The sequence below is a fragment of the Mycteria americana genome, chromosome Z (genome assembly GCF_035582795.1).
Source record: "Mycteria americana isolate JAX WOST 10 ecotype Jacksonville Zoo and Gardens chromosome Z, USCA_MyAme_1.0, whole genome shotgun sequence".
Lineage (NCBI taxonomy): Eukaryota > Metazoa > Chordata > Aves > Ciconiiformes > Ciconiidae > Mycteria > Mycteria americana.
This window is the reverse complement of record NC_134396.1, coordinates 23,984,255-23,996,292: the sequence shown is the minus strand read 5'-3', so window position 1 is coordinate 23,996,292 and position 12,038 is coordinate 23,984,255. Positions and strand designations below refer to the sequence as shown.

Genomic DNA, 12,038 nt, shown 5'->3' with positions numbered 1-12,038 from the left:
GAATGAAAACTACTAAAGGAAGCTTCTATAATCCAAAAAAAACTTGGTACTACTATATATTTTCACAAGATAAATATCAATTAAATGTATATACAATCTGCAAATTTGTATAAGCACAGAAATTGGTAATACAAAACTCTTTGCAATAGTTTAACCACAGTAAGAAGTAAAAACCCTACTTACTGAAACAGCTATCATGGTGCTGTCAGGCCGCCATTCTGCTTGTTTATAAGGTCCAAACTGAGAAGCTGCTTTTGATAGTTCCTTGTAGCTTACAATTAACACACTGGGCTGGAGGAAAAAAAAAAAAAAATTACATCTCATGTCTAGAAGGAATAGGATGTTTGTTGTATTGTGATATACCTGTAAACAACTATGTTTCCTTAACAGCAACAACATGTTTCCCTTGAAGAGGGAGGTTAAATAATTAGTGCATATTTGACAATGCATTACACAATGGTGCTGTTAAAGGGAGTTTATGCAGAACTCCTGCCACACTGTCATTCCTAATCTCACTCTTTCAAACCCAGGACATTTAAATAAAATACTTCGTTTGCCCAGAAAGGAGTCATTGCAGAATACAGAAGTAGGGTGACTGATGCTTAAGATGAAAAAAAGCATCTTAAACAGGCTCCTATAATGAAAAGGACTGTCAAACTAACTAGGATGAAATATTCTATAGAGTATTTGGTACAATCCATTTGCTTAGTTTCTACTAAATGGATGGGCCATTGTATTAAGGAGAATGATAATCAGGAAATCTGTTTTATATCTCTTCAAGAACATGTTGCCAGAAATTGTGCAGAAAATCCACCTCTACTGTTTGCTGAAAGGATTCTCCATATGATGAGATGCACCCATTAGCACCTTTCCTCCTGGGAATGGAGAAGAGCTTTGGGGTCACAAAGTCCAGACAAAGCTACCATAGGCACTAAGTTTTCATTCCCTTTCATGAAAGCAGTTGAGAGCTGTGACACAAAAACCTAATGGAAAGTTACCCTTCCTTGCTCCAGTGCTTAGAAACATTCTTCTTCCTTAAATATATTTAAGAACTGGTTGTTACTTCCTTGCTCTTGAACCAATAATAGCTTTCCGCTTAGATAGGTATTCCCCATGCTGCTACCTTCCACAACTGGGAGGTGGGGACAGAGAAATATGTGCATATATATTAGTTAAGATGACAACTGTACTTCCTCAGCCTTCAGTTAAATTAAACAAGCACACTTTTCTTTTTGTAAAAGAAGTTTCCCCTCATCTTCATAACAGATCCTCTCCCTAACTTTATCAATGCCAATTTTTCTTCAGAGTTGTAGTAGCAAAAAGAGCACACTTCTCCAGTAATCACTCTTTTTACTGAAAGTAATCATGAAACTGCTTGGCAAAGCCCATCATCCACCATTAGGACCACAGGTGATGGCAACTTACTATTGTTCTTAGTTTACTTGCTCAAACAGCAGAAGCTGGTACAACAAATCTAAAAACATTAATTCTACCCAGAAATCATGTGGGTGTCTGCTACCCCAAAATTCGGTGGGTATCTACTACCATCATATTTGGAATCAGTTGCTTCAGTTTCCCTTAAGAAAAAGTAGAGTTACAAACAAATCAATTTAAAAGGGAAAATAGTATGAAATGAAGTAATCAAATGTTTTCATCATACATACAAATAAGGAGCTGAATTAATGTCACACAGGCAGTCTTAGTGTTGGTAAATTCATAGTATGACTTTGCATCCTGTAAACAGCATTACTTAAATTTCACACCCACACAGAACTGAATTATAAAAAATAACGTTAAATATTTATACTGTAAAGTATAACAAGCAAATGAATCTTTACTCTAAGAACTATTTACACCAGCTTTTTCAATTCATGTGGCTTCTTTTGCAGATATTTGCAAACCAAATTATCTAACATTAAATAGGTAACTAATTATTCTTATCAGATTCTTATTGATCGTTCTCATAAACTACATAGCCTTTCACTGCTTGGCTTAGACCCACCTTAACCGCCTTAGATATACAGAGAAAAAGTGCCTTGTGACAGTACAATTTGGTAATCTGCATCATTAGTGCAGATTTGGAGACCAATCTTAAAGCACTTCTGTGCTTCAAGCATTTTAGCAGTAGGCAAAAAAAAAGTTTTAGAAGCTCATTAATGCACAACAATTTTCTTTCTATATTGCTACTTTTACAGAACATAATGACAGTATTTATACTGTAATGTTCTTGTGACATTTATTCAGGAGATAGCTGCTATTACATCTTAGAACCTGGAAGAACGTTCTGTAAACACAGCAGCTATAAATTTTATACAAATTCATTTCTAGACTGATCTCATTTTGTTCCTTACAGATGAAGATCAAAGGAGTTAACATTAAGAGTGCAAGCAATCATTTTTATCCTTTTGCAGTTTAAGTAGCTTCTTTTCTTATTAGAAAACAGACCCACTTCTAATTCAATAGGTCACAAAGGCTACCTAGCTATTGGTTAAACCATAAATATTTCACTGATACCGTTTATTTCCACATACTCCACAACTCAAAAGCATTATTTCGTATGTGAGGAATACCCTAACATACAAACTTTATTCCCCTGTTTACAAGCTTCCCACAAAAGTGTGAACTGCTGCAAGGTTAACAAAGCTAGAAGAGCAGCTCAATATCCTGCTCTGCTCATGCAAGAGAAAGAGAAATGGTCATTTTACGTCTGAAGTCATTTCTTACATCTGAAGTCACTGAAGATCTTTAGTGGCACAGGAGTAAGTATGTTCTATAAACAGGAGCGTATCAGCCTAATTTTAATTACTTGCCCCAAGCAGAACAAGCCATTAAACACACATTTTAACAAAAATAAGGGCCTGGTTAGTACAATACTTTTCTCTGGTTAGTTTTAGATATTTAATTCATAGCCTGTACAGAAACAGTAGGGGTTTAGATTCTATTACACAGAATTATCCCTAAATCTTTACATTTGTTTCTGTTGGAAAAACCAACTCTCCACGTTGGCTTCATGAAAACTCCCTGGTTTTCTCCTCTTCACACTTCTGCATGCAGCTACTAAAATTATAAAGAAAACTAGTTAAGCACAAATAACGAAACATGCACACTGTCTCAAATAAGCCAAGATCTTGATCCTCCTTCTTTATAATGCTTAAAATCTGCTTGCTGAAATATTAATGGTAGAGTCACAGCTTCTGGAGAAACTGGTGATTCCAGAAACATAGCAAGTGACCTAACAAATAGAGTTGTTTAAAAAAAATAATTTGTCTACAAAACAAAAGTAAACACCTTCAGTTTTTAAGGAAGAAAGAACAGAAAGTAAGGAAGAAAGACCTGAGCAAGCAAGTTTTTACTCAAATTGCCATTTAAAACTAGCAAAAGCTTCCCAAAATAGTTAAGAAGCATATCTGGCATTTTACAATCTGCTCCAGAGAAAATCTGGCATTTTGATATAGTACATTTTGGCTCTCAAGAGGAATGTAAGGTCAGGCAAAACAGAAGCTGCCACTCACTTATAAACATAACAGTGGAGGTGGATGTTTGCAGGGTAACAAAAATGGTGAAAAGAAAAAAAAAAGGGAGGGGGGCAAGATGACCTTAAAAAGAATATAGTAGTATCATTACCAAAGAGTAAACAAATTCTGCCATGCTCCAGTTAATGCCACTGAAAAGAGAGAAACAGAACTTCTTGTTCCCACAGTTAAATATACTTTATCTTCTTCCCTTCTTATACATCATTCAGCTACCTTTTCACAGGAGCACTTTCCACAGGAGCTCTTACTCCGAAATCTTTACGCTTCTCAACAATGCCTTCCTAGCATAACATGCTAAAAAAAATGCCTTTTTTTACTGATGCGAGATTATGACAACATTCACAAGAGACAGCTGAAAGCAAATGTGTTTTCGATGACCGATACTGAAATAGAGGAATTGCACTACTTATAAAACAGTAAGGTAGCAAGCTAGCTTCATGAGCAAAGACACCTAACTCAAACTACTTTAAAATTTGCTTTTGTTTCATTATCAGTTGTTGTTGTACATTAAGGATTCCTTTGGACTCTCCACTAAGAAAGATGAGCTCTGCATTAACATCAAGACAAAATACCTAAGCAAACAATTAAAAAAAAAACACCACAAAACAACACACAAAACCAAACCCATGATGAACTAATTTAAAATTGTTACTATTTTACTTAATTCTACCTGACTAAATACAACACCTTTCCCATTTCCCTTTTTTAAGCAATAACTAAGAGCAGCATAAGTAGTCTCAGAACACTGAACCATATAAAGTAGGTTTTATGAAGAAATCTATCAAGATATACAAACCCTGCAGCAAATTCTCTCAGCAAGCTTAGACATGGGATATTACCACTTCACTTCTTGAAACACAAACATTCTACCACATCTGACGTAAATGCAAATCAAGTAGACATTTAAACCCTAAACTAAGACATGTATGTTGCTCTGAACAGGCCATCTTTAAATAAGACAAGTAGTACAGACTTGAACAGCAGCCCTCGCAGGAGCAAGTGTCTGTCCTAATTGAGATGTTTAAAGGGCTTTGAAGAAAATGACACATTAACCAACTGGAGAGAGGTACAATCATTGTTTGTTTGACAGAATATAAAATAATGAAAAAATGAGTTTTCCTTAATTTGGATTCTGTGGTTTGACTGCTGCAGGTTAATGACAAACTGTGCATATAGTGGATTTAAGAAGTTAAGTAGGACAGCAAATACAATGGAAAACTACTGGACTAAGTCTGAGGAGTAAACACCTAACAGCATGTATGCATTCACACACTGAAACTTCTTAGTGCTCCTTTATTTTTCGCTGCTCCCTTACCATTAATTCACTTGAACCCAGAAGGAAAGAGAGCAAGAGAGGAACAGTGCCATTTATAGTCACCCAAAAAATTACTAAAACTATGAAGTAATACTCTTGCTCAGGCCTGTGGATGTTCCTGTAAGACACCAGCACTCCCATAATTTTTTATGCAAAACAAAGAAGCAGTTATTATATCTGTATTAAATATGTATAGCAAAATCATATCCTTGCCTAAATTCTAAGAATGTTGCATCAAGCAGTTGATATAGTCATACTCAAATTCTTATGTACTGCAAAAAGTTAAATGCTTTTTTAAAAATACTGATAAAGTTGCACTGAATCCAACTATTTCTACCCAAATAATACCCAAGAACATTAGGAAGTTCTGAATGTTTTGCCTAGCCTATCCATAGCCAACATGTTCAGCTCTGAACTCCGTTTTTTATTTTGCTCTTTTTATTGTAACTACAAATCCAAAGTAACTTGAATTTTAAACCCAAGTAAATTTCACAATCCTTAATACTTCCTTCTCTCTTTTAAAGGATTCTCATCTTTAATGCTACCAATTCACTATTACTAATTTTCTTTCCAAATAATTTTTACATTTAATTATAGCTTTCAGACACTGAATATCTGGAAGACTACCAGTCTTTTCACAACTGTTATGTCTTGGAAGAAGACTCTTGTATTTGCTGAGAGAATGCAACAGTATTAGCAGCTGACAACATAGTATTATATATGGGTTTGGGTTTTTTGATGTAATATCAATACAAGAACCTGCATGGCTGTAGATAATTGTTAAAATCCTAATATTCTCATCCCCTAACAATTTAGTATACTAGACATCAAAAAATAATCTCATTTAGAATAAAGAGGCAATTTATTTCAAAAACACAAATGTTCTGTTTAGTTTTATAAGACAAATGCTTCGACGCTTCATTAGGCTGTAGGCACAAGACAAAAATCAAAAACACGCTGTTCTGATGAGCTTACGATCTAAGTGACAAAGACAAGGCTGGGAGAAAACAGAACAAAAGCCTGGTGACACTGTGCACTTTACTTCGTCATTAGATGGTCTGTGCTCCCCTTTAAAGACTGAAGCTTTGTACATTTATAAACGAATAAACCAGAAAGGTTAGATGGAGAAAGGAAAAGTATGCATGCATGCATAAAGAAGAAAATTCATTAGTAAGGACCAGAAGAAAAAAAAAAAGACCACAAAAAGCCATTTTGTCAGTAACAGAGATACAAGGTAGTGATAAAAGAATTTCTAAAAGCAGTGTTAATTAAAAAAACATAACTCCTTTAATTAAGTTTTAAAAGCAGCTGGAAAGCTTAGAATCAGCAGAGTATCCATCCAACAAACACAGTAGACACAGCTCCCAATACTGGGCTTCACGTAAGCTACTGCGAAAGATTTCAAAAAACCAAAGTGCATGAGAACTGTCAATCACTACCTCTCCCAAGTGAAAGTTTTCAGTTAACCTACTGATTGTCATGATATAAAATTGTCGTGAAAAATTGTCGTGATAATTGTCATGCTTAAAAACGTTGCCAATAAGAAAGGCCATATTCTATAAATCTATCAGTCTAACTGGTATTTCTCATTTCTTTACTTATGTAACCACAAATACATCTTTATAATAGAAGCAACAGCACACTTGTTACTATTTTTGGCATATAAAAAGAAATGGCATTCTCAGACAAATGTTTGATGGGTATCAGTAAGAGGTTAGTATCTCAGGGGTTAAATTACTAAGAAAAAAGCACAGCAGAAGAGGCAAGACATCTTAGTTTGCACTGATGCTATTGTGTCGTATTGTTCACAATACACAACCACTTACTTTGTCTCTTGTCCATTTTGCAATCAAATTTCAGCTAAAAGGAAGGAAAGGGCCACATACAATAATGCAGTAAATTATTCTGCTTACAGTTCTGAGATGAAAGCATAAGCCTGAAAGCATGGTGAAAGCATAATTATTTTTTTCTTTTAATGGCCACATGTAATAAAAAAAGACTACAAAAACAACTGCCTACTTTTTAAATATATTTATTCATGTATCGTATGAACTGGTGTCACAAGTAACTCCTTTTGTAGCATGCCAAAATTCCAGGTTACGCAGATCACTTCTCTAACAGAAGCACAGTCCCCTGATTTGTCCTATTTGTTTAAATAGCATGCAAGCTTAGATGTAAAGTACATATCAAGTTCAATTCTAATATTGCAACAGCTAGGGACTGAAAAGCACATAAGAGCGCATTTAGAATGAATACAGATTATTTGACAATCTAGGATTCTGACATGCATGCTTTCCCATAAGCTTATAGTTCCTCTGGGTGATCTGATTCAAAACCGGGAAAGTTTAAAAACAAGAGTAGATGTAAATCATAAGCTGATAAGCACCTAGGTAATTAAGAAATGCTGCTCAAAATGTGTAGTTGGGGCAAGCTACTCTTCGCTTCAAAGAGCTTACAAAACTGGTTTTAACCGGCACAGTCATAGCAAATAGTCCAACAACCTCCGGTATTCTTCATTAAATATTCAAGGCCAGTAGTTATTCCTGCAATTGCACAAGTTTGTCAAGATTAAAGAAAGGAAATGCTGAACTATATTTATACATACAACTACGTCATCAGACTATTCTTGTTGCACACAATTCACTCTTCAACACTTACAGGGGGAACTCCACTCATCTATCACACCTCCTTCCTCAGTTGCATATATCTTCCCTTAATGTCTAGAGCCCTGTGGGTGAATACCTAGAATTCCCTGTACTGCCTCAAGCTCTTATTTCATGAGATAACCAAACCAATTTAAAATTAAAAGCCACTACTGTTAAAGGAGCAACACTTTCAATAAGTCAACTACAACACTCCTTTGATCCCTTCTGGAGCTGAAGAAAACAGGCTTCTGCTTGTTCAACAAGCTGAACAACCCTGTAAAAGCCATCACTAGTTCACCATAAGAGCCACTAAAATACAGGTGCAAGTAGGAAAGATGATAACACTTAGGACTGCACAGCTGCCTGGTGAAACCTCACCTTTGGTGCCCAAGTCAATCTAATAAACATCAATTACCTAATTTTAGCATTTCAGAAAGTTTCTTTCATGGATTGAAGTTTCTCATTTCAAGCATCCACTTAACATTACCAGAATGAAAACACTGACAAGCTTTCCAATGCTGTCAACGAAAACAGTTTCATTGGATCTTAGTGTCAAGGAATCTTCTGAAGTACCTAGGCCAAAAATTTCTTGATTTAAGAAAAATACTTGGAACAGCGGTCTCCAAAGTGGGATGCATTTAATACAACCCATTGGGGTGCAAGAAAAAAATATTTTTTGTACTATTACTAAATAAAAATTTTAAAATGTGTTTATTTCAGCTTTACTTCATTCTTTTTTTTTTCCTTTTCAAACCCTGGCACAGGCTTCCTAGAGAGGTGGTTGATGCCCCAAGCCTGTCAGTGTTTAAGAGGCATTCAGACAATGCCCTTAGTAACATGCTTTAACTTTTGGTTGGCCCTGAATCGGTCAGGCAGACGGGCTAGATGATCGTTGTAGGTCCCTTCCAACTGAAATAGTCTATTCTATTCTATTTTTTAATTTCTATGTTGTGTATGCTTGATAATGTGCATACTAGTACAGTAGCACTTGCATATAATTCATAAACAAATAAATGTACACATATTGGGGGTGCATGCTCAAAAATCTTTCACCAATAGTGGTGCGTGATCAAAAACGTTCACCACTGGTCAGTGGTCTTTTCTATCCATAATCCAATCTCTCCCTACAAAATAACATGTACAACAGTCAAGGACTTTTGGGCTCAAAAACAATAACAAAACTTTGTCTGGTTTTACCTACAACATTTACCACAGTTTCTAATCTTAATACCTATATTGTTTCCAAACCAGAAAACAATCCACACTTTGGGATAAACTTTCCTTAGTTCCATTAGTTCTTAGCACATGGTAGGTGAAAAGAAGCTTTAAACATTACCATCTCACTTGAAAAATACACATACTGAATGTAAATTCACACGCCTGGAATCATTTCAAAGGGCGCCCTGTTCTTGAAAAATTCAAAACAGAACTTCACCAGCCTCATCACCTCATTCTTACATGAAACCTTTCATATATAGTTGAGACAGTAATAAGTCTTAACAAGAACATTAGCCTGAAGGCTTTTCTACTTCAAGAAACTGAATTAGTTCAACCTCACCAGAACTTAGCCTTGTTCCAAAGAAGATACTATTGACAAATGAAAACATTTTCTAGAATGCAATAATTTTAGTTTGTTTTATAAAAGTCCAACATATGATTTTAAGCTTCACCTTCAAAAACAAACCAAAACCAAACACCAAAACAAAACAAAAACCACCCAAACCCCCAGCCATATGCATAAAAATAATGCGAGATATCCTCTTAAAAAATACTTTTAACAGAAACTTTTGTCTTACAGGATTTTGCTAACAGCCGGATGTCCACACAGGTGGTGAGATTGTAACATACTCAACAGGCTTGATCACTAAGATCAGTCAGTGATCAAGGCTGGCACAAGTCAGCACCTTCCTCAAAAGCACCCATTACATACTAAATTAAAATGTATTTTAAAAATTTTAATGACCTGTAAGTTTATTCAGCTTTTCTGCATCGAATGAATTCTTTTAGTGCTCTGTCTGTAGCCAGTTATACAACATTTAACAATTCAAAACAAGTCCAAGCATGTAAGTTAATGAAACTTGTCCTCAGGAATAGATGATAAAGTAAACTACATTCTCTAGAACGTAGGGCACATCTTGAGAAGCATTCTACAAGCCTGTTCTTTTTTATGTATTTTCCTGGAAAACAAGATCAGTTGTGCTCTGTTGATGGACTACAACTATAGGTTTAACAACTGGCAAAAGCCAGAAGAGCGTACACTTCACCTACACTATGTGCCACAAACCTAACAGAGGCCACATGATGATGTTCACACAGCGTAGTGACTGGGCTGATACGTCCCAGTTGGATACTTGTATAGGTTAAAAAAACAGCACCAGCACTCCACCCAGGAACTAACGAACAGCCATGCAGAGCGCAACACAAGGTAAAGTGATGAAACCTCAACACAACTTAAAACAAGATTTTAAGCCTATGACTGTCATTTGATACCTTTCAGTATCAGCTTTCTAAAACTGGATTGCTAGTTTTCTCCTGTAATCTGAGATGAACTCTATAAATTATCTGGAGTTTGAGATATTTATAGACAGATTTAGGCTCTAATCTAGGCAGTATTTAAAAGGATCCAGCATCAAAATTTAAAGTCAGTATCACAGCTGTTTCATTGCCTGCATCAAATCAAACACACAAACGCCATTTCTGTTACCACACTAATTCAAAGTCAATTAAAAGCAAGGCATTTAAGGTCAATTATTCACGTAGTCTCAAACTGGATGTTGCTAGAGCAGCAACTTCCATGCAAAAACTATGACAATTCTTCTGTTTAGGGCCACAAAACTTTTAAACTTTTCATAAAAAGTTTGTGAACTTCTGTGTTATATGATTACACAGAATGTTATAGGCTGTTCTGTGTTTTATAAAAAATGTGTTTCGTATCTCCCACATTCATATGTTCTTTTATGGAAAACACAGAACATATGAAGGCAGAAGACAGGAAGCATATTTGAAAAAAAAGCATTGCTACAAACACTCTTAATATTAAGCTTAAGCGGTATTTAAAGTCAAAGTAAAAAAAAAAAGTTGGTTAGAAGTCTCATTTTCAGGAATAATAGGAGTTAACCCCAAGCAGATTGATCTTACATATTTTCTTAATCCTACATTACTATCAGTAAACATCGTGGCTTAACCACTCTGATTCACAAATAATTAAGTATTCTGTAAGCTTTAGTCCCAAATTTTACAACCCTTTCTGGAACAGGAAGGAAAAGAAAAATTTTACAGATGAGAGGGCTTTTCTGCTGGGAGAGCAGGGTCTGAGGGCTAACAGGAGTATGGATACTCACTCTGCAGTACCAGATGCTTAGCTGAGATGGGGATAAGACTGCGAAGAAAGCTCTCTGGGGATCCGTCTGGATGTGAAGAGGTTGCTCCAGGGACTCCAGAGGACACAACAGCCTCTTGGGCCAGCCGCTGAGAAAATACATGGCTGTAGATTTCTCTCTTCCCGAGACGCGGGCTCTCAGCTCACTCTAGGCTAGGCGGCGGGCGGCGGGGACATCGGCCGAAGGAGAGACGCAGGAGGGCTCGCTGCCCGCTCGACGGCCTCCGGACGAAAGGCTCTGACCACCGGCCGGGGGCCGACCATGCATAATCACCAGCAAAGCGACGGGACCCCTCGGCTCACCACCACCGCCCGCGCCCGGGAGGAGGCCGGCTAAGGCCTCCCCGCCACCGGGGGCCGCGGGCCGTCGCCCCCGGCCGCCGCCGGTGCTCTCGCGCGGGCGTGGGGGCGGGGAGCGCCGCAGCCGCCGAGGGTCGAGGCGGAGGGGAGTCCGGGGACGGGCGAGAGCCAAGCGAGCCGCGGCCTGAGGGAGACGGCGGGGGAGGCAGCCGGTCACTGCTCCGAGCGGGCCCGCGGGAGCTGCGGCGGCTGCAGCGGCGGCTCCTCCCTCCTGCGGGTGCCTTGCCCGCCCGCTCTCCGTGTCGCTGTCGTCGTCGTCGTCGTCGTCGCCGCCGCCGAGGCCCCCGCCGCCATCTCCTCCCCTTCCTCCTCCTCCTCTTCCTCCTCCTCCCCCGCTACGGCGTCTGAACGCCGCGGCCCCGAGCGCGACGGCGGCCCCGCGGCGGAGGGAGGGGGCGGGCGAGGGCGGGGCGGGGCCGGGCGCGGAGGCGCCCATTGGCCCCGGCGGGGGGACCGCGCGGATGTGACGTCAGAGGCGTCTGAGGCTCCCGCCCCCGGCCCCGAAAGACTCCGTGTCAAGGTTCCGGGTGAAAAGGCGCGCGCCGGCGCCGGCGCCGGCGGCCGGGAGGGAATGGGTGGGGGAGCGCATGCGCATGCGCATGCGCTTGCGGGGGGGCGCGGGGAGGGGTGTTCTGCGCAAGCGCACAAAGACGCTGTCCGCAGCTTCGCTGGGGGGGTGGTGTCCGGTGACGGTCTGCGCATGCGCGGGGGGTGGGGGAAGGGGAGGGGAAGGCTAGGCTAGGCTAGGTTGGGTTGGGTTGGGTTGGGTTAGGTTAGGCTAGGCTAGGCTAGGCTAGGCTGGGCTG

At 39.2% G+C, this 12,038-nt stretch overlaps 1 protein-coding gene across 7 annotated transcripts in view; it reads right to left on the bottom strand.

Annotated features, from left to right (window-relative positions):
* The window catches only part of RIC1 (RIC1 partner of RAB6A GEF complex), a 56,479-nt gene extending 44,840 nt beyond the window's left edge, over positions 1-11,639 (bottom strand). For 5 of the 7 annotated variants that reach the window (XM_075526501.1, XM_075526502.1, XM_075526505.1 and 2 more), the window contains exons 1-2: positions 10,835-11,638; positions 184-291 (exon numbers count right to left, since the gene is read on the bottom strand). In XM_075526501.1, the coding sequence (XP_075382616.1) occupies positions 184-291; positions 10,835-10,975 (249 nt within the window). In that variant the 5' untranslated portion in view covers positions 10,976-11,638. Of the gene's footprint in view, positions 1-183; positions 292-10,834 lie in introns of those variants that run through there. The other 2 variants (XM_075526507.1, XM_075526506.1) reach the window with 2 other exon arrangements.
* Between the last annotated feature and the right edge of the window lie 399 nt (positions 11,640-12,038).